The 23,169-nt window shown below is 41.2% G+C and overlaps 1 protein-coding gene across 1 annotated transcript in view; it reads right to left on the bottom strand.

Annotated features, from left to right (window-relative positions):
• Positions 1–3,060: 3,060 nt before the first annotated feature.
• The window catches only part of DAB2 (DAB adaptor protein 2), a 50,036-nt gene continuing 29,927 nt past the window's right edge, over positions 3,061–23,169 (bottom strand). The window contains exons 4-15 of the mRNA XM_080804402.1: positions 22,553–22,651; positions 20,796–20,927; positions 20,392–20,472; positions 19,885–19,911; positions 19,585–19,638; positions 19,119–19,181; positions 13,770–14,423; positions 12,593–12,755; positions 8,000–8,632; positions 7,302–7,411; positions 6,648–6,715; positions 3,061–4,839 (exon numbers count right to left, since the gene is read on the bottom strand). Of these exons, the coding sequence (XP_080660528.1) occupies positions 6,653–6,715; positions 7,302–7,411; positions 8,000–8,632; positions 12,593–12,755; positions 13,770–14,423; positions 19,119–19,181; positions 19,585–19,638; positions 19,885–19,911; positions 20,392–20,472; positions 20,796–20,927; positions 22,553–22,651 (2,079 nt within the window). The 3' untranslated portion in view covers positions 3,061–4,839; positions 6,648–6,652. The remainder of the gene's footprint in view (positions 4,840–6,647; positions 6,716–7,301; positions 7,412–7,999; positions 8,633–12,592; positions 12,756–13,769; positions 14,424–19,118; positions 19,182–19,584; positions 19,639–19,884; positions 19,912–20,391; positions 20,473–20,795; positions 20,928–22,552; positions 22,652–23,169) is intronic.

Here is a 23,169-nt window from a genome sequence, read left to right as displayed (position 1 = left end):
AGAAAGGATATGTCATGCATCAATGTCTTTAATAGCACTTTTCTCCTGGTTTATGAACAATGGATCCTTTATTTTTATTTTGCCCTAGGTCCCAGAAATTATTTAGCCAGCCATGTCTCGGCCTTAACTCCTTTCACTATAGAGGCTGACAAAGCTAAAAGCTTGATTTCCCATCCTCCTCCCTTCCTCCCATTCTGCCCTCCTTGAACACTGATGTCATATTTGGAGCTGTACAGCCATCTCGTGACCATGAGGCAATAAACACAAGAATAGAGTGTCAAAAGGCTACAAAATTTGGGGTGAGAAGCTAAAATAGAGACCATGTCCTTGAGGGCCTTGTTGAGCCGCTAAGCCAATACCAGCAACCATCAATCTGGACTTTTTATGTGAGAAAATAACCCACTAGTAATTTTAACCATCGTGAGCCTTTCCTTTGATATAGTCCATTCATTAGCAATGGGCACGTGGGCTATAACGTGCCAGCCTGTTCTCAGAGGTTTTCAACGAAAAAGACAACTCCTCCTGCTTCTAGCTCTATCATTTCCATCATCAAGTCTCTAGGCCAGTACCTCAGGTTAGTGAGGGAGGTAAGGAGGCAAACATCATATCAGCTTTCCATTCCCCTCCTCCTCCCTCTCCATTAGCTCCTATGTTCCAACACTCCTCTTAGCTGCCCCTGAACAAAAGGCTCTGTGATGATCAATCAGTGTTGGTAGGTTATCTGGTAGAAGTACCCTCAGACACACCCCCAGAACCATCCATAGCTCAGCCTCAGCCCAGTCAGGTCATCAGGTAACTTTTACAATGGTAATAATTTCACTTTCTTAAAATACAGGTAAAATAATAGTGATCGAAGTTAACCAAATGAAAAGAGAGTTTTGACAGAAAACTCTGTAAATAACGTCAGAAGAAAATGTAGTCATGGAGACTTTTGCAGTCAGGTGTTTTTCCTTCTTTTGTAACCACCTCATCTTTGGTCAAGGTGGAAACCCAATTTCTTTGCCACTGAGTAGCCCACACTGTCATCTCCTTGGAGAATGGCACTCGTATGATTTCAGCACACAATAGAGATTTAGTAATTAAGCACATTAATTCCAGAAAAGCAAGGACAAACAAGGGGCTCAGGCCCTCATTAGGTGAGATGACACATGGCTGGCCCTTGGCCATCAGCCTGGCTATAATTAGGACATGTTAACAAGGCCGCTGCTGTCACACTGTGTGTGTCTAAGTTTGGCATATCAATTTAGAACTGAGTCTTAGTTATTTTTAATAGAAGAAAGTTAGTAAAAACAACATTTCCCGGCAAGAATGAGATATTTTACTATTTAGCAATTTCCTCCAATGGTAATAGCTTAAATATTTACCAGGGACTTTTAGAGAGTGCCTGGCTTTTACTAGAAGACTTTCTATCGAACCTATTCCGGGAAAATGGGTCAGAGTCCACACTCATCAGTTTTTTCAGGGTCAACCAACTTCTGAGTTAGCTACATCCTCTGTCCCACCCCCCCCCCAACACCGGCCCCCCTGCTTTCAGCACAGGAAAGACACAGAATGTGTTTTTGTTTTCTCTAGACACCAGGGTTAACATTTTGATGGAGCAGTCTGAAATCACAGACTGAAAAGATATCCCTACCACAAGGCAGTTTTACAATGAAATACCACAGAAATCACTCAAGAGTTGGAAGGGATTTTAAAGCACGAATGCCATTCTTAGATGAGAGGGAACAGTGACAGCTCCCACCCCATGGGATTATGATATCAATAGAATGAAATTATGTTGCATAAATGGTAAAGCACTTCCTAGGTGCAAGAGCACCTTGATAAAATCAATACCTTCTCCCTTTGTATTGTCTTTAGGTGAAGAATTTAGGGCCCTGGTGCTGTTCAAGTTCAGCTTTTAGCTTAGAGCTCTCTGATGCCTAAAAGAAACCTGCCCCCAGGTATATAGGGTTAGCATAAAAGCTGAACTTCTGACATACAGGTCTGACCAGTACTGTTACTAAATAGACTTGTAAAGAAGAGGATCTGCTTCTCCTTTGCCGAGACACTTCAGGGAGCACCTCTCCCTGCTTGGCCAACAGTAGTTCCTACGGTACTGAAATGAATGTCCTCCCCTTGTTTGTATGAGCAAGGGTTAAGCTCTGGCAAGATCTTACAGATTAAGCCACATGGAAACAGCGCACAGGCTCAGTGGGTCAGACACACTGCAGAGCATTTGGATAAGCCAGATAATTTGTGCAACATGTTCTTATCAGCAGCCTTCTCCAGCACATCTGTGGCTTACTGGAAGCGCTTTTGTGTGGAACCTGTTTTTCTGTATTCTACTCATTGTTGATAGAAAGAGACCGAATGTTTCACTTAAGGGGAAAGGTAAGGCAGTAATAATGAACGACCTATAATCATAAATACCCATCAAGGACACCCACCTGCTCCCAAGTTTGTCCTAAGACTCAGAAAACTTTAAGATCAAGACTTTTGTACTGAAGCAAATCCTGCCTCAGGGACATCTTCCCGGGAGATCTGGGTCTTTTCGGAAAAAAAAAAAACAAAAAAGGGAGCCTTGAGCTTTTATCCTAGGGGAGAGTATTTAAAGTGTCCTTGTGCTAAAGATGTCTGATCGTGGGCCTGCCCACCTCACGCAGAAGTTCTCCAGAGTGGCCCACACCAGCCCGCGTCAGTCCACACAGTTGTGTCTTGGTGAGGACAAACATGGCTGAGTCAAGAACAAGGAGATGCAAAGAGTAGAAGGTGTGAACCAAGAGTTCATTACTAAATGATTTTTATACTAGATGTCAGTAGTGGCTGTTCTGATACAGTTCTTATCCACTGGACTCCTGTTAAATTCTCAGGAAGGGAATATGTGTAGGTCAGGGAGAGGAGAATAAGGCATGAAAAGATATCAGACAATGGTTTACTCATGGTCTTATTTCACAGATTTCCATTTTCTCTTCTTTATGACAACCCAAAATGCATTAATATTGGCTCACCTTGGACTGATTATATTTTATACATCAGCTCGAAGTAGGGGTCAACTGTAAGAATAAACTGATGCTAACACATGAGATTCTGCCATTCCAGTTTATTGAAATGAGTAAATTTATAGCTTTATTTGAATACAGAGAAGTGCACAGGAAAATAAGTATGTACAAAGCAGTGTGTGGCTGATCATCCTTTTTAAAATCTGTCTACTTTAAAAAAATTCAACTACCTAGATATAATTGCCTCCAGTCGAGCATGTTCAGGTATTGGGACATATAAAATACTATTTTAGGACTGTGTTTATAATGACTGAGTAGGAAGCCAGATGGAAAATTATGCCATACATGATCAGCTATTACCATTAAACATAAAACCACAGGACTTTAGCTTGGGCTACTTGGGGCTAATCAATAAAGGTTCATGAGGCCACCATCTTGTTTAGATCCTAAGCAGTCATCCTCCTCTTCTACCTAAAGGTAACATTGTATGGTTGATTGACACCCATGAGAACCTGAGCATTAAGAGTCAAGAGAAAACATTTAAAAACCCAACATAAATATAACAAAATGAAACTCATTTTGGCAAGAACAAATCCTTCAGAACTGTGCTAACAATATGACTGGAAATGAACTGGGAGAGTTTCCAAGGTTATGAGGAGAAAAATACTGCAAACATTAGATTTTCAATGATAACACCGAATACTTGTTCTACAGCTTCTCACTCCACTCCTCCATTCATCATTTATCTTCCTACTATCTAGGAGATTGTGGCTTCAAGCGAGTTTTCCAGTTACTTGATAAGGGTCTAGCATGACCCCATATAAGCACCTAATATATTTGGCACAATTACATTGAAGTTTCTGATGTGTTGGCTCTCCAGAATATAGTCCTTCATTGCCGAGTTGATTTTAGTTTTTCTTTCATTTTCTTCAACCTGAACCGCTTTTCTGGAATTTCAGATCAAGAGGATGGCCTCCTATTCCATAGAAAGGATAAAGGTTGTGTCCATTTGCAATTCTAGTTACGGGATTTAATGATTACTGAGAAGGCAGAGACATTTCAGATCCATGAATCCTTAGATTTTTTTTTCCCCCCATAAAACTGTTGCTTGTGGAAGGGAAGTAATGTTATATGAACCTGGGAGCAAAACTGACTAAAAAAAGAATCAGAGGGAAGAGGAGAGGAGAGACAAATAATGCTTTTCCCTCATTTGCACTATCAAGCAAGAGACTGGGGGAAAAAAAAAGAACAATCTTGTCCTTGAGAGAAAATAATCTTCAGAAGCAGAAGTTATATTTTTAAAAAGGTTCTTAAGTGTGTCAGATTCCCAAGTGTCTAAGGAGAAGCTGGACTTGCTTCAATTTTACTTTAAAAATTCCTTATAAATGTTGATATGAAGCAAGATTTAGGAAGGCGTTTTGTTATACTATAACCTTTAGGATTTATGCTGTAAAACAGAACCCCCAAACAACTTTGAACAGTAAGGATTTTAAAATTTATTCAAAACAGTGTCATCTGAGGAGTTGTGGTGGCTGCATCTCCCAACCAGAGGGTACACAGTACAGTGTTCTAGAAGGTTCTAGGAACACACTAGGCAATGGTTCAAGTAGGGTAACTACTTCATTTACATTTAAGCTAGAGAATTTAGATTCTTAATTTATTTAAAGCCATGGATTCAGTTTAGCTTTAATCTAAACAGAAAAGTGAAAGGCATTTTACAAGTGGAAGAGGGAACAAGCAACAAGGCAACAGATAATATGTCAAAGCTGGAAGGAGAGCAGAGGTCGTCTGGCTATTAGCTTTGTCCTTGACTACTAAGGCCAACCTTTTTGTTCCTCTGGATAGTCAGCATATCAAGTTCCTAGAGAAGTGTAGAGAAGAAAAAAACCCATGGTTAAAATTTTTGGGTTAAATATCAGTGCATTTAAATATCAAGTCATCATTTAAAACTCAATAATAGTATCTCCTAGGGCTGATGTGACAGGCTTAAATAAGATAATAAATGCAGAGCCTGAAATAAAGTGATTCACACAAATGTTCAATAATGTTAGTTATTTTCTCCCATGATCATGCTCCCCCACCCCCAACCCCAATCTATAAGTTAAGCAAGTTCACCAAAATAATCCTTCCTTCATGACCTAAGAAAGAAAGGGCCTCCAAGAAGACCTCTTGTCAATGCAATTTAGTGCAAAAAATCCTCCTAGACTCCGGATGCATTTTATGCCTTTCCATTTGTCCATGTTTGCCTCCCTTGGAGACGAGGGCGAGAACGAGCCTCTGTTAAGGCTTCGAGCCCTTTGGGGGGCCTGGTGGCTCAGTGGGTTAAAGCCGCTGCCTTCGGCTAAGGTCATGATCCCAGGCAGGGTCCTGGGATCCAGCCCCGCATCGAGCCCCGCATCAGGCTCTCCGCTCAGCAGGGAGCCCACTTCCTCCTCTCTCTCTCTGCCTGCCTCTCTGCCTACTTGTGATCTGTCTGTCAAATAAATAAATAAAATCTTAAAAAAAAAAAAAAAAGACTTCGAGCCCTTCATTATATTACACTGTTCCACCAGCATTAGAAACCACCAGGCTGTTTGTAACCTGGAGCTTTTCCTCAGTACCAGAGAGGGACTTCTTAGGGCTGGAGTGGGGCCCCAGAACTTGCTTTTTCCATAATCTCAGCCTGTTCTCTGAAGCAGACTTTCTGGAAAAGCACTTTAAGAAACACTGTAATTCTAGAAGTCAAGTGAGGGAAAACAATCCGAATTGCAAATAAAGTCAATCTTACTGTTCATGTCAGACTTGAGATATTTCTCTATTTAAAATAATTAAATTCTAGATGGGTCAGGACAGAGTTAGTAGGAGTCCCACCTGGATGGGGCAAGACTGAAAATAACAGGTTTGGTTCCTTTCATTCTTTTTCTTGTTCTCCCCCACCAGCTATGCTCTTCCTCCTCTAAAATGCAGCCAAGCCTCCTTTCCTCCACTAACTTCTATCTTCTGAAATCAGACAGAGTTGCTTCCACTCACTGTTGATAAAGAAAGGGTCACCTGAGCCCTCCCAGGGTCTCGGGCTAGGGCAGTTACACCTAATAACTCACCTGGGGTAAAATCTACTAGTAAGATAAACCTACAAACTCATCTGCTCACACGCTGCTTTTGAAGGAGGTAAGGGCAGCTGTCACCACTTCTGGATTGAAGGCTCTCAGACTATTGTAGACTGTGAGACTCCTCACAGAGAAATAAATTGATCTGGGAGGTGGCCTCTGACCTGTCCTTAGCTACAAACGGTCTTTGGATTTCGAAACTTCTATAGGAAACCAAGTAGTTACGAGGATGTTTTGCTGTCGCTTCAGTATGAAGGTAAAACAAAACAAAACAACTAGAAAGCTATTATGTGTTATATAAGCTTATTGTTATGCAAAAATGTTATTTTGAAGTATCAAAAACATAGGATATGATAGAAATCCATATCCTCATGGTTATATTACTGTTTTGTAGCATGTAAAAGAATTCTATTCTTAAATGCTCAACTTAGTCATTACTGAATTTGTTAAGCATAGATTTCCATGTTTATTAGTTCTAAGTTACAGAGATTTAACCTTGTAACAATTTGAAAATTAAAATTTTACCCTCACCCCGTCCCATGCTTTCTTACTAAACCTAAGCTTCATAGGATCTTCTACTTACAGAAGTTAGGCAAAAGGATTTCCAAACGGATCTCTATATACATCAGAAGATGTGGGTTGAGAAACCATCTATGAAGATAAAACCATCCAGTCAATACGTTTAATTACACTTACAGAGGGAAAAAAAAAAAAACCCCTATAACTAAGACTTCTCAAAGATCACAGACAAATCAGGTATCATGTGGGTCTATAATGACTTGTGTCTGCCTGCTTATAATTCGTGATGTGTATTTATTATTTACATCAAAATCAGGGTTCATAGGTTTGCCTCTCCAAAATGAAAGGTACTGTTTTTATGAGCTAAAGGACTGAGGGCAGGAAATCAGGAAACTAACTCCTTGAAAGATTTTTAAAGATAATATTATTTTGGCTCAATTTTCTCTCAAAATGATTTCGGGAGCCAGGCAAAGTGAGATTTGTCCTTGAGACTTTTTCTCTATGATATTCATTTCTCAAGCTCAGGATAGTCGTCCCTACCAAAATAGTCTCTCCCCAGCCTGAGCTGATGTTTTCACTGTGATGGTTCTCAATGATAAATCTTATTTAAACATCCTTTGGCACCAAACAATTATTATACAAGCAAGATTAATTCACGACAAAGTAGCTCTATGTGGCATGTACTTTGGAGCAACAGCTTCTAGTAGTTGATACTTACAGAGGCTTGTGATGAACCGAAAGAACCTTTAGAGAAAGGGTTCTCAAATGCGTTGTCAGCAGATTTGGTAACTGGCAGGGAACCTTGTCTGGGAGCTGGCTTTGGTGGTTCTAGAAGGCAAAAAACACCAAGAAGTCAGTAGACCAATTTTTTCCCAGATAGAAGCAAAAGTCCCCTGTCCCGTGTCCCCCCCTCCCCCGTCCCTCCCCCCCCACCCAGTCAAGGTTATCTCAGAAATTAAGTTCCATCCTTTGGAATTTACACCATGGGACAAAAATCACCACAAAATACTAGGACTCCTGGTGATTATTACAGGTAAATTCATCCGAAGAGGAGGCTGTGCATATATAACTGAAGTGGAAGACATTCAGAATTCCCTCACTAAGGCGGTCGAGTGTGGCCGAGTCTCTGTTACAGAGCCTTCCAAGTGCCACAACCCACTGAATTTCAAGAGCTCTTGGCAGCCCTTCTAGGACTTGCCACAGGAGGGCAGTATTGGGCCAGCCCTTAGAAATATCTAAGGTAAATGATTAGCTCCATAAGGTAACCCGTCAAGTTGTCTCGGTAACCACTGATTACCAAAGAGAGCAAAAGTTAGGCTACTGATGGGTGGGAGAGGGTTCTTCTGAAGACTCTGTGGGCCCATATGACGGGGGAAATACTTGTTGTTATGGTAGACAGAGAAGTGGGTAGCTTACCATTGATCTTTTTCAACAGCTGATTAGCATCAAAGTCATCATGGTCCGCATTCTCTTGAGGAATGCCAACTTTGCTGTTGAAATAATTGGAGAAGGCACTCGAAGTCCCAGAGGAAGTCTGCTCTCCCTTCCTTGCAGGCACAGCAGGTGGCTGCCGCAGTTGGAAGTCCTTAAACATTTCTTTCACTTCTTTGACTTCTTTATCCCCAAGTGGGTCCAAGGCAGTGAAGGCATCACTGGAGATGTCCTTTGGAGGGCCAGTTCTGGGAGGTGGTTGAGGAGGAGCAACCAGAAGAGAGGAGAGCATAGAAGGGGACTGGGTAGACACAGCAGAAGCTGGAAAAATATTGCTCTGGAAAGGGTTCCCCAAAGAGCTTGTTGAGGACCAAGTATTGGGTACCACAGATGCTGATGGGCCCCAAACAACAGGGGCTGGAGGCGAAGCTGAGGCTGCAAAGGATGAAGGCTGGTTCCAACCCGGAATAGCTGGGCTTGTGGTAAAAACTACTGGCTGACTGAATCCTGAAGGCTGACCACTCAGCATGGCTCCCGGGACCACTGAAGTGGACTGATTGAAGACTAAAGATGCTGGGTTCCACGGTCCTGCCTGAGGGGGGCTAACTGGTATACCACCTGAAGGAAGCAGAAGAAAGGCCTTATCAGGACACAAACTTGAAGAGGATTTTTGAGTTTCAGGAAACACAACTCTGGGGCGGGGGAGGGGTGGGGCATTTACCAAGCATCTACATGGCCAACACCTTCCTTAAGCCTTAAGGCTGGCATGGAAAAAAGGCCCAGAGAGATTAAATCAGTCTAAAGATTAACTAGCTAATACAGAATAGCTGGCATTCAAAGGTTGGTTGCCTTTTGAAGCCCTTTCTTTCTACCACAGATTTTAAACTTTTCTCATTAGAAGGGTAATACACTCCATTAGGACCTGGTCACGAAAACATTTATGACACTGATACATTTCAAACAAGTAGGACAGAGCCTGTTGATAGCATGAGTGCATCTGTTGAGTGAATACATTTCCATAAACAAACCCTACTGATTACGAAGCAGTTAATTAAAATAATCCATTGGGTACTCTGAGTCATCGATTCGATCTTTTCATTTGGCAGCTGGCTCCTGTCTGGAGTCTCATGGAAACCAGCTATCACGCATGTATATTAGGCCTCAACATGCTCGCATCCTGAAGAAACCATTTCAGTTTCCTTGCTTTTAAATGCTGCCAAGGTTGACACAGCTATATAAAAGGGCGATAAAATTTGGTTGATGCCAAGATAGCTTTAGACTTTTATACATATACATGGAGGAAAGGCTGGTTTTCCTGGGAGAGCTGTTTCAAGGAAAAGTGCTTCCTGCCATGTGTCGCTCACTAAGCCTTGCCAGAAGTCAGAACACAATACTTCAAAGCAGAAGGGAGGGAGAGAGAAGACAACATAGAGCAAAAACCAAAAACACAAAACACAAAAACCTCCAAACTTTGTGAGGTAGCTGATTGCCTGTGTCCAGGCACCTAAGCTTTGTGGGGGAATGGCTTCATCTCCTGTGTCTTCGCCATATTTAGAGTTGATGAAGTCACTAAAATGCAGGTCTTTCCAATGCTCTCCCCCTCTTCTTGAGAAGCTCCCTATATCTTATTCTCCTATGTAGGACATTTTTCTCTCCTGCTTCTTCCCAGGTATATTAATGACCCGTCAGACTTCCACCAACCTAAATTCAGCCTCATATCTACTCACGAATGAAGCCCCCCTCTCAAAATCTGCTTGCTTTGATCTGTAGAGTAAGAGCATTCTTTAGTTATGAACGTTTTCTAACTGAACTAAGAAAAGACCTCCAAACGTCTACCTTGCATTAGGAATGTTTTTGTTTCTAGACTGAGAGATATTTTGAAAGTGATGTTCAGGGGCTGATGTAGCAAGATATTCTATGTTAAATTTTATGAGTATTGGAGATGGATGTTACTTGACTCAACTGTATCATCATGAAGGCTAACCATCTGGCCACGGAGATGTATGGTGTGCTCAGAGACAGTGGTGGGTTTCAGAAAAGGTCATCTTACGAACTTAACATGCCTTGTTTTTGAGGTTAGGGAACTGGGCACAAGAATATTAATTATTAAAATGGGGGAAGCTCACAGTCTGTGACAATAGAGACTAAAACTCAGGCATACCAGCTCCAAATCTAATGCCCTATTCTCCTGTTCTGCCTCCTTAGCATCAAGGGATAGGACTATGGAAAGTAATTCAAATCCTTATTTCGTAGTTACAGAAATTAGACTTGATTTACACTAAAGAGCATACATGTTCTTTTCACAACTAATCAAGGGAAGAGTTCCCTCACATTCTATACTATGGGGTTCTAAAAGTGGGTTGGGTTTGAGCGAAGTGATTGCTAGCACTTAAAAAAAAATTATTTAAATTTTGTTAACCAAAGCCAGAGTCACTCACTGATACTTTTACGCCAACTGGATGTGCAAATGGGGTAGAATTTTATCATTTTTCATGTTGGATGACTTGCCTTCCCTTAGGAAAATGTACGGCTTTACTCAGAGATGGTATTAGAGGGAGTGGTGGTAGTTAAAGAGAAAAATACTTTATCTGCCAGGAATTAAAGGCTTTCTCAGTACATGCTTATGCCAGCCTTCATTCCCATCTGATGGATTTCATGCCTTGTGTTTCCAAGATATTTTAGGCTCTGCTGGAGAAAGTAGAGGCAAGGGGTAAGGGAAAAGAAAAGTGTGGGTCTAAGAAGTTAATTTTATTACCTTCTGACGCTAAATTAAAACACAGGGTAGCTAGTCAAAGCTGAAGGCTTAGCTTTCTTCAACACCCTCTCCCCACCCCCAGTTCTCCAGAAGAGACAGTCCCCCAGCTGGGTCTAGCGGAAGCCAGACCTACAACCTTCCATGGTTTGGCTGAGGATCCCTGCTAGTGGACAGGGGCTATACTGTAGAGCTCAGTTTGAGTCCCATGTCCAAACTTGGAAGGATCATCAGTATTCTGCAGTTGTATACCCCAAGGCCTCAACAGGGGCACCTAGCCAAAAAGCTTCACTTCGTCTGAATAAATTAACAGTTATAGGGTCCAGCTGTATTTTCGAGCTGACTTGTTAAATATTGGCTGTAAAAATTCTTTGGGGCATTGATATTAGACTGTCAAGCTCTGAGATGTGATGTAGTTGCCGCCAGTGCATGGAAGCTCTCGACCCTTCTGCAAGGAAAAGGCACTCACCAGCTCCGCTTGGGGGGCAGGAAAGAGAACGATGCAAAAAGGGGAAAGTCCGCAAGAGACATGAAGTATTGGGGGAGAGTCTTGATGGTGTAAATGCAAGAAGAGACCCGGAACAAGTTGACTTCCCACACCTGCACTGATTTTAGCCACTCAACAGTTGGGTAAAAACCCCCTCTTGCCGCCATATTCCAGATAGGATTAAACAGATTTAATATGAAAAAAATGAAAATATTTTCCTTTGCAGGAAAGCAGCAGGGGAAACAAAAAATCAGGGTCCTGATGATTGACTCCGCAGGAGGCAGAGAAAACCAAGAGCCCTGGTCAAATTTTACAAAATGGGGGAAGAGAGTTCCTCTTCATCCTTAGTTCCCCCAACCCCCTCCCAAGACAGAGTCTGTTGGGAGCTTGTAGAGGTGCCAAGAAACAGAAAAATAAAGAGAATCCCCAGCAGGATAGCAAAGCCTGTTGTCGGGGTTTCTGAAGACTGTACCACGGAGGCAAAAAGGAACTGGAGGCCGTGGGCAAACAACGGCAGGGCTAGTCCTCAGCCAAGTGGCTTCCCCCAGTGTCCTGCCACAGAGTGGCTTAGTGGCTCACATGAGCTCCACACATTAATGAATGAGCACCGGCACACAGCCTGGGCATCTGGTAAAATCCTATCTTTTCCCTTATTTCTGTGTTCCTTTCAACGTCAGGTTTCTAGCATCTGTCTTCTAATTCTATTAAGACACTCCGATAGCCAAAATATTGGCAAGGAGCAGCTGAGGCTTAAGTATTCAGAGACCGATCAGCATATATGCCTGTCTCATACCCATCGTATGCCCAGCAGAGCTGGGCTAAGAACCCAAGACTTGCAGTGTATGACTTACACTTGCTTTGGACTTAACTAACATCCCTCTCGGGGATAAGACAGGATACCCTATCCAAAGAAGCCTATCAGTTCACTGGGAGATAGGGCTTTGATCTAGTAATGGGAAATTGTGTGGCAGACATGCATGTCACCAGTTTTTCCAATATGGATGACAGACAAGACTCTCTCAGCTCTATCTCCTTTCTCCAATGAAGCTGGTCTGAGCATCAGAATCCCTTAGAGTTGTCTTCTGTAAGCCACTGCCAGTTGGCTCGGGTGAGTGCAATATTGAAAATGGTTTTCTTTCCACTTGCCAACTTCAGGAGCCAAATTTCAGTTGCAAGTCAAGGGTACTAAATGAGGGTGGGGTCTACGGAAGTAAAAGTGGGATGCTCAGATCTTCTGTCCCTGGAGCCTCTATGGATATGAAGTGCCTTCCTCCTGCACATGAGAATCTTATGAGTGAAAGCAACAGAGGCAAGTCTTACGCCATCTCTCAGCACCTACCTAGACCTGCAAGGGGTCCCGCCGGGGCAGGAGCATTTGTTTTGAAGAGATCCAGAGGGTTGGTCTGTAGGGTTGCGGACTGTCCTGTAGGTGAGGTCTGGCCTGGAGCTTCTGAGACAGGAGGAGTAAAGATGTCTGATGCAAGCAAGTCTTTTGCTGGAGACTGACAGGGCAGAGAGGGAGACACAAGAGTTATTCAGTAATTATGAAAAACAGCTTTATTCTGTCTCCTATTCTGTACCTCAGATTTGGGAACCACACATAGGAAAACTTATTCCTCTTACTGGTAAACTACTACAAAGAGCCAAAGCTCCCTTCCCCCACCTCTCACCACCCCCATCCCCAACTCCCCCTGAACGACAGATCCCTGCAATGGACAGAATATTTGGTCTTGGTAACTGAGGTAAAGAGGACTTTCAAGGTGAAATCTATTTTACTCATTTACACATTTGTACCTGTCTAGTCTCCTTATCCTCTAAAAGCTTGAAGCTGGGAAAGAAAGGAGAACTATAAATAAACAAGTAACCTACATATTTTTGATTATTCTACTAGGTTTAAATCGGTTTATGTAAAGATGACACTATAGTCTAATTATGAGGCCAGCCTGCATATTCTAATGAGGTTTTTAAAGATATATTCACAGAAATCACATTTTAAATTGCTTTTCAATGAAGTGGTACTCGTAAATATTTAAGTGTCCTTTAAAGCCATGGATCATTCAGTCAGCATTGAAAAGAAGAGGCAAACTCAAGAATTTTCCACCACCACCTTGGACATTAATGCAGCAGGAGGGGTGTGTGGGGCGTGTGTTAGTGTGGGGAAGGTACACAAGGCATCACAAAGAACCCTTGCCCTCCCCTTCCAGAATATGACGATCGAACTTACCAGAGGTACAGAAGCATAGCAGCATTAAAAATGGAAAAACTTGTGTTTAGTTAATAACAAGTGACAAGACATGCAAACGGAAAGCAGGGTGTGAAAACACTGCCGAGCGAGGAGCTTAGCAAGGGCGGCAATCAGAGGAAGGTGTTCCTGGAGGAAGATGCGCCTTATCCCACCTTCTATTTCACAGCCACACAGGCAACTACAAGAGCAGCAGGAAAGAGAGCTTGCGTCACACCACCCTTTGGTACCGAGCATGCATTCTGCCAATGGATATGTGGAGAAGACAATTCACCTTAGCAGTCCTTCTGCCTCTTCCTGGTTTGGTACTTTGTGGAGGTGGGATAATGGCTATGGAGTCATGTGGTGAGGACTGGACAGAGCTTTCCAAGTCCTGCTTTACGCCATTCAGTACAGACAGTCCTTTGGGAGGGCTTCCCACAAAAGGGTTCGGGGAGGATTTGATATGGAAGCCGTTCTGTTCTCTTTCAGATACCCCATTTTGAGTTCTCACTGTTGGCCGTGTTTGCGTACTTGAAAAGGGCCATGGGCCTGCCTGAGCTTCCTGTTTGCCAGTCCGGTTAGAGATTTGGTCAAACTGTTGACCAAAGTAATCAACATCCCCGTTCAGGGGCCCGTTACTCAGGGGAGTCGACAAGTTACTCAAATTCTCTTTCTTCTGATCTGAAGATTTGAGAGAATCAAACGAAGAGGGTGCCGATTGGTCTGGCTGTACAAAAGGATCGTCACGGAAAGGATCAGGATTAGGGGTGGGAAAGAAGTTGAGATTGGCAGAAAAGGCATTTTCAGGCAGGAAAGATGCCTGAGGCTTTGGTCGAGGAAGAGAGCAGGAGGTAATGCCATTTGTTAAGAATGGATTTTCTCTTAAAGAATTCTGATTGGTGTCGATTTCAGAGTTTAGATCCACTAACAGGATATCTTTGCTTTCCTATCACATTTGGGAAGAAAAAAAAAAAGAGAGAAAAGAAAGTGTTAGTCCATGTTGTGACTTCACATGAGAAAGCTACAAAAGACCATCAGGATCATCAAAATTCCCATTAGAGTTTGATCTTGACAGACTGGTTAACCGTGACCTCCTCCCATCACCTCCCTGAGTGCATTTCTTTACTAGCGGTGGAATAGGTCCTCCCTGTCCCTCCCCGCCTTGTTGCCCCTTTATTTAGGTCTCCACTTTGTTGGCCTTTCATTAAAATGAAACTCTAGTCATGTGTCTGCTCACCCTTGCAGACTGCGTTCACGACCCTCCTTGTTCCCATTCCTGCCTTTGCGAATCTTAAAGGGAATTGACTGCCAGTCACTCTAAGCAATCATCTAAGCATATTGAGCTTGAATGTAAGAGAAGACCTCAGAAGCATAACCCAGCCTCCCACCTGAGGCATAGTCCCATCTATGATACCATCAGAGTCATGTAACAGCATCTCTCTAAATGAGCAAATTCGCTGGCCAATATTTTATAGTGCTGGTTGTGACAAAGTCTAAGGTCAAATATATTTCCCTATAATTGGTCTTTCCTTTACGGGGCAAAAACAGATTTTCCCACCATTCATATGGCTTGTCACACATGCCCCTTTAAATATGTAAGGATCTTTTTGAAAGTGCTAGTCAAGTTGGATCTCTCATTCCCATCATCCTAATCTCCTTTGGACACATTCTTTTATCTGTGTCTTTCTAGAAAGAAGAAAGTGACACTCAAAATACTGATATATTCTAACATACTACATTAACCTCTCATATTTGTGCATTTTTTCATAATACAGCTTAGAGTCGCCGGTGTTATGACAGTAATCTCAACTATTTGGTGGATAAATTCAATTAATCTTTAATTTATCTTTAATTTATGTACAATGTAATCTTTAATTCACATATAAAGTAGAGATGTGGCTTTAGAGTTAATTTGAAAAACATACCGAATATTTAACTCTACAAGATCTAGTCCCTTCCTATCTTACTTTCATTCTCCATTGTTAGATAAGATATCCCTCTCAACCAAAAATCAGCAAATTTGAAAAATCTGACATGTCTTTATTCAGGTCAGTGACATAACAAGTTTGGGCTTACCCTGGGTTAGGGCTGTCAAACTGACATACCTTTCTTCTGACTGACTTTGATCCATTAACTTCTCATCTATGCTAGCCACGGAAGAATATAGTCAAAGATGCCTACCTGAGACGGAAGTTAGAGGTCTAGCATTACCCTAAGCAGATTACTAAATATTTTTGATCATTGGGATAAAAACAACCTCAAGGGAATATGAAATTCTCAAATTACTGAGTAAAAAGGGGACCCAAATAGGCCTCCTTGGCTTTAAAAGAACAATTTTTTTGGAAGTTCAGGTCTTAAATCAGGCCTAATTGGTATTCTATCTTTGGTTTCCTTTACTGTTAGGTATAAAAACACAATTCTTAAAAGCCAGTTTTTCTCTTTATAACCAGAAGAATTTGTCAGAAGAAAGAGCTTATAATTAAAAAAAATTTTTTTTTTAATCAAAGAAATGGATTGGAAGATCTCTTGATGGAGGGCTCTTTAGCAATCAAAGGATAGGACAAAACGTATTACAAAAGCTTGTGATTTCAGTATTTATTCATTTATGATGAGCCACCTCTGGGTTAGAACAGTTGGGTGTTCACAGCTGGTAGAGTTCTCCTTTTCAAATACTTCAGAAGAAGTTCTTAGGACACCAAACAGGAGCCACAATGTTAGACTTCTGAATAGTCAGCCTATAAGTAAAATGTATAAGGCTCTCCTCAGGTTGGGTTTGTTGTTAATCCAGGATCAAGAGGCTAGTTCATAGACTACAATGGGATGACGTGAGACTCCTCATCCGCCCCCTAGGTCAGAACTTCATTAATTCTTGGTTGGATTGTCAAACGCTGCGTCTGCTTGGCCACCATCTGGGCTACCTGAGAGATAAGCACTGATAACATGGAGGTGAAATGCAGTCCTGGCTCGTAAGGAGCTCCAGGAAGAGGAGGAAGCGGGCAGCCACAGAGGGGTCTCCATGAAGGTGAGCTCTTACATGCTGAGTTCCACAGCTGAGCTTTCTCCAGGAGGCTGGTCTCTCGAAACCATTCCAGCCCGCTGAATCCCCGGACTTCCCCACTCAAAGCTCTCAGTGGCTTCCTGTGTCCCCTATGTTAAAATAAGCCTCATGAGCCAGCCTTTCGAAGTGACCTACAATAGGACCCAGTTTATTTTTAGCCTGACTGCTCTCTATGTTCCTACACACTTCAAAGACCCAACTCAAGTTCAGATTCTTTTCAAAGCCTTTTCCTATTGATCTTTCGACTTCAGCATCCCCTGTGCCCACCCATGGCCCCTCATGTCTGTATGACACTGTGCTTTGTGCCCTGATCCCATGCCTGTACCAGACTCAACCTCCTTAATACCTTATGTTCTTCTCATAGTAACTGTACTTTCAAATTATCATTTTAAAAGTCTGAGAATGTGTCTTTTTGGTTTTTTTCTTTCCTTCTTTTTCTTTTGAGTGGCAGTATGGAAGAATATTGTTCACTTATTTTCCAGTAAAAATTATGTTCTAAAGGATACCACTTAGTTTGTAATATGAGTTTTATTTGAAACACATAAAACCGTTCTGTATGAATGCTGGGAGAGGGCCAGATGGGTCAGGGAACCAGTAATAAAGTCCAGGTAATGTAGATTTCTTCCTCTCTTCACCTCTTCCACAGCAACCATACTAAGATTGTGAATATTTTTAAACATTCTGGTTTTATCAAGTAGAGATAAATCTGTTTTGTGACCTAAGAATATGAAGTCAATATGCAAAAACACGTGGGCAAAACCCACCCAGCACATAATCAGTGCCTTCAGCATTCTCTTACTTATCAGATACCATCTACTTTGATGGTATTTATTACTTTAATTTATTGTTAGTTTAAGACTCACTTTTATTTCTATAAACCCCAAATTTTGAGAATGCATTAAGTCTAATATAACTAAGACTCAGGATTACTCATATTGTTTTCATTTCCTCCTTCAGAACTTTCTAGAAGTCTACAGAAGCAGATTAAATAGTGCTTCCTTGCCTATCCCAATGGAATTCTATCTCATAGCTTGAGTGCTTTGATCTCTTTCAATTTCCATGTTTGAATGTCGGTTACACTTGGAAAGTAGATCATTCAGATATCAATTCACTTTGGGAAGGGGGCTACTGCGGAGGAGGGTTAGTCTAGGAAGCACAAGGACCTCAGGGCTAGGACAGACATTTCAGGGTCATCCAATCTTGTCTCTCAAAGAGTGTATCCTTAGGATGGTAGCACACATTATGAAGAATAAAAGGCTCCACAGACAAATGAGTCCGGACTCACTGCTGAAAAGGACATTAAACTGGCTTCTTCTCTAATGCAGGCTTTTTAGGGCCTCTGAAATGCTGTTCTGCATTGTGAATCTCATAGGGTCGGGGACAGAGAAGAGAGTATGCAGTCCCTGCCCCTTCCCATCCCATGGGCCTGAGCATTTTATGGGGAAGCTCATGGACTGCCATTCTCTCCACTACTCTGGCAAGTGAGACTTACCCTGTCCTTTACCTGCTGCCCCTTTGATTGCTACGACCTTCTTGGTCATGTCGACTTGCTTGATAATTCCCTGATATAAGAGACTCCCAGAGAGTCCCCTCATTAATCTAGACTGATGTTCTTTTTGTCTCTTATTGCTTTTCTCATCTTTTATGGTCAAGTTCAGAAATTCATTTGCTCTGAGGTATTAAATGAACCTCTAAACTAGACAAATACCATGTAATTAACATCAACGAATAGGCTTTGTGATAAGTTTTAATGCTAGTCTCGCTGCTTGATGGTATACTCCATGATGTCACTGACATTGTACCTGTCCCTCACTTCTGTGTCCTGCCCATGGCAGGTACTCAAGAAACTGTCAAAAAAAAAAAAATAATAGTTAAAAGAAGTCAATCAAAAGTATATGGGTAGCTTAACTTGAGGCCTGTTTTGGAAGCTCTGAGACTTGTGCTTAAGCTCTGAATTTGGACCTCTTTCTCAGGTGAATGAGGTTTTTTCAGAATCACCATTCCCTTACCTATGAAGGAAAATACTGCTCCGTTTTTACAGAGTTGTTACGGGTCAATCAATATTTAGAAGACTTGATACACTATCGGGTCCTTCAAAGAATGACCCACTTTTTGAAACAAGGACAGTCCTTGTGGTTAAACATAACTGAGCATCTTATTTAAGTCTTACTTCACACCAAGCTTACGTTGTTAAGTCACAAGAGAAAGAACAGAAAAATATTGAAGAGACCGGATGGTTTTACAATTAATCATCTAGTAAACACTTCCTTTGAGTGGGACTTATGCCAAGGATTATTATTCAGGTCCCTCTCTGATCCTAAGTAATACCTAGAAGGACTGCACTGCCTGTCCTACGGCTCAAATCTAACCTCCAACCAAAAATAATGTAACTGAATTAGTGCTGAGAGGTTCCCATGGTAACTTAAGACTCAAATTTGTTCTAGGACCCAGTTTTACTTTATGTGGAAAAATCAGCGGGTACCTTTCAAATGTCAATGAGATGCTCAAGATTTCTGGCTAATTGCCAATTTGAGTTATAGATGTCATTTTCATCACATTGCAAATTTAAAAACAGGCACTTACTGTTGGACTATTTAGGTCAGGAGGTGTAGACATGTCCCCAAACAAATCCATCTGGTCAACACCCTTAAAAAAGTATTTGGATTAGATTCAGATGTGTCTACTAAAAAATATTACTTTGTATATTGTTGTAATTGTTTCCCAAACTATAGTTTAGGAAAATCATTGTCACAATTTGATTTTTCATTTAACTAATACAGATTTACTATTAGGCTATTTAGGCCTGGAAGCGTAGACATGTTCCCAAACAAATCCATCTAGTCCACACTCTTAAAAAAATCTTGTGGATTAGATTCAGATGTTTTTACTAAAAAGATTGCTTTCTATCTTGACATTAATGTTATATTAATATTTAGGGCAACAGGTGTCGTAACTGGACTTCCATATAGATTCAATGCAGATTTGGTACATCTATAGGAAGTAAACCCATGTTCAGTTAAATAAGAATCATAAAAAATCACATACATACCAATTTCAGTTTGTTAGCTTGATCATCAAGGGTCAATAGGGTCTCATTCCCATTCTGAAACGATGGCAAATGTTTGAGGGTTTAGTTGGTGAGTTTTCTTTTAGAATGTAATTCCCTACTGTACTGGTTTGCTAAACAGTTATGATTTTGGCACTGATAATTCAACTCTACATCTTCTATGGCCAGAGGGATCATGAACACAGAGTCATAAGCTAGGAGGGAAGCATGCCTGGACAGGGGGCAAAAAGGACTTCTCCATGTCATGTGTGCAACTCATAAGAAGTAAAGATGCAGTTTTACCTCTACTGCTTTGTTGGCTTCTTCCATCTTAAAAAAAAAAAAAAAAAAGAGAGAGAGACAAATTCAGTGATCTTAGTAGCTACTGTTAAAGGGAGTTAAATACCTACATTATCTATATAGCTCTATATTACCTATGGGTTCACGAGCACAAGGCAAGAGTCTGGCATATTATTTCTGCCCTACATTCCCCTGCCCTTTTCATATCAATACCAGATTTGAATACAGTTTCTGAGCTTAAACTTGTTCATCCTGTGTAGACTCTGGAACCGATGTGAAGTTTGTGGGGAGAGAAAACAAGAGTCAGGGACTGAAAATCAGACGTATCTGACTGTTACATCCACCCATTGCTCTACCGGGAAAAACAGATGCTATATTTCTAAACTTTCTATACGTGGAAGAGCCACAAAGAAGCCAACTCTCCAGACGGGCCATATGCTTACATAATGTTCAGACATGGTCCTGAATATAATCTTAAGTCTAATAGGGTCAATATTGGGTGGTACTTGCCTTTTTCTTTTCTTCTTCCTTTTTCTTTACATTGTAGATAACTTGAAAGAGGTCTTTAAGATCAATGACTAATGGCTCAGCCTGAAGCAAGAAAAAGCATCTTTATGAGTACTTCAGTATTACTATTTCCGTCTCTTTGTCCCCCGTCAATTCTGACTAGAATTGTTCTCCTCCTTTCTCTTAAAGCTCTTTACTGTCCCTCCCTGGTTTATGGAGGATCACTGCCCCCCATTCCCACTGCCAGATACATAAAGGGCAGCAGATTAAATAAGTATTTAATAAAACAAGAGGATCATGATCATTTTCCAAGTCCTTTCTGGATTTAGGGGAATAATTCATTATTGTTTTAAAATGAACATTGACCTAAGTCCCCTTCCAGGTATACCTCAAGGCTTGAAGCTTACCTGTTGTCCTGTTTTTATGGCAAAAAATTGATGCTGGCCTTCTCCTCCACACACATAGCCAAATGCCCGGTTGTCTGTCACATCACGGGCAATGAAAGAAATCTTATTTACTGGATGTTCATGCTCTATAACCTGGAAAAGAGACATAAAAAATGATTTACTGATAAAACTAGAATCTATATGGTGGCACAAAGCATCAGCTACCTAGGCATATATGAGAAAGCCAAAACATTTGAAGGAAGAAATTATTGCCTCTGGTTTAGAGCCACATTTACCCTTGCTAGTAAGGGCTCCAAAGGAATAAAGAGTAGAAAACAGAAGTGGGGAAAAACACTTTTTAGGATATTGATACTTGATTGTCTTCATCCCAAAGATGTGATACCACATAGCAAGAAAGGATTGAGGATCAGGAGACTGAGAATTTCTAAAGCAAACATGGGATATTTCACTGCTAAACCATCCAAGTGGGTTTACTTTCCCAACTAAAAGTCAAACTCATGTGAATAGCATAACTAAACTAGAACAGTGTGCACAGCGATCTTTTCACAATGGCTCTGAGTGGCCAGATAACCATCCTAAGTACTACCAGAAAAATTATCTGCAGAACATTCTGGAAGTTACCAAATGCCGGCATCCAGTATTTCCCATGTTCACAACACTATCAAGGAGTTACATGGGGCAACGGGTTTATTGGTTTAGCAGCGCCTTCTCCTCTGTTCTCCGCTCCCCACAGCCCCCTTTCTCTTGATCCTTTGAAGCACAGCTATGTGGGGATATTTTTAGGTGGTCATAAGGTGTCTTGATTTTTGTTTCCAAATGTCAAATGCAACTGGAAAGTTTATATTGGTTATCTTCGAAGATTTGGCGAACAAGAGAATGCTTGAAGGAAACTTGCTACCATTCTCTGATGGGCTGGGGACAAAAGACTTGAGAGACAACAGAGAATGGAAACAGCAGTGTCTGAGGACCAGCAGGATGATTGAGCAGGTGCCAGGGTTCCAGAGCTCTCTATGTGACCAGAGGATTTTACATGATAGATAATGGCCATCTCTAGGAAAGCCTGGGTAATGACTGGCGGTCTTCCCACAGTACTTGAGACAACAGAGTACTTGACCGCAATGAAAATGAGATACAAACAACATTTTAAGTAAATCTTACGATGTTGAGTAGAGAAAATAAAATCCCAGAGAACCTGAAGTATGATCTGATTGTCTTTTGATAAGGTTACAAAAATAAACAAAATAAGTAAGACTTATTTTTCATTTTGCAACAGTAACCACAAAAAATAAGCAAGGTTATACCTGTAGGGTGGAGAGGAAGGGAAAAAAGAGTAGACAGAAAAGCTAGATGTGTCACAGGTGGTATTGTAGCTTCAGGTTAGCTGGTAAGTTCGCACGTAGTTAATATATTAAAATGAGATCCAGGCATAGATCTATGACAGCATCAGAAATCAGGGGTTAGGGCTAATCTAGTTCTGTGTACCTGGGGTCCAAAAAAATACTGAAGTGATATTTATAGCACATCTGTGTTTATAGACTGAAGGTTCACATCCATTACAGAAAATGAATTTCAAAATGAAGTATCTTGGCTCCTCACCTCCTACCCTATCTGTTTTCTGCCTGTTACTTATGGACAAGTAATATATACTATTTTTTCCCTACAGACTTTTGAAAAGGAAAACAGGGAGCTGAGATTTACATCAAATTGTTTGTTAGACTCAGGTGGTCAGAAAGGTGTCAGTGAAAGTGAATTCTTACCCCAGTTTTCTCATCAATTATTTTTATCCCAGAAAGGGAAATGTTGACCCAGATCCTTTGTTTGTGTTGTCCCTGAGACCGGCCAGCTGCTGCCATTCCCTGATGAGATTGGGAAAACAAGAAAAATCCCGTTAAAACTACCTGATGATGCTTTTAATACTAAAACATTTAAAAGACAGCTTTATTTTCAGCTTGGTTTACCATCTACAAAAGGATTAGGCACCTTTCATGATAGATGGCAGGATGAAATAGAAGACATCAAGCCAGGACATCATGAGTTAGCTAGGTGAACTTGGACAAGTCATTGTAATTGTATTGGCCTCGGAATAGTCGTTGATAAAGACAAGAAGACGGGATCAGATCTTCAAACATGTTCCTTCTAGGTCTGGTCTTATTTAACAATATTTATTTATTTATTTAGTCTCACACAGTGATAGCACTAGAATTTAAGAATTAAAAACAAAACAAAACAAAACAAAAAACCCAAAGGGCTAACATGGAAGAGCTACAGGTCCCAGATAGAGACCTGAATTTTACCTGAATACTTCCAGGATCTAAAAATTGATGTGCCCAAAGGAAAAGGCATCTACGCTCCTGCACCTACATGATTAAGTCCG

This window comes from Martes martes, assembly GCF_963455335.1.
Source record: "Martes martes genome assembly, chromosome: 5".
Lineage (NCBI taxonomy): Eukaryota > Metazoa > Chordata > Mammalia > Carnivora > Mustelidae > Martes > Martes martes.
The sequence above is the reverse complement of the archived record's forward strand: the minus strand, read 5'-3'. Positions and strand labels throughout refer to the sequence as shown.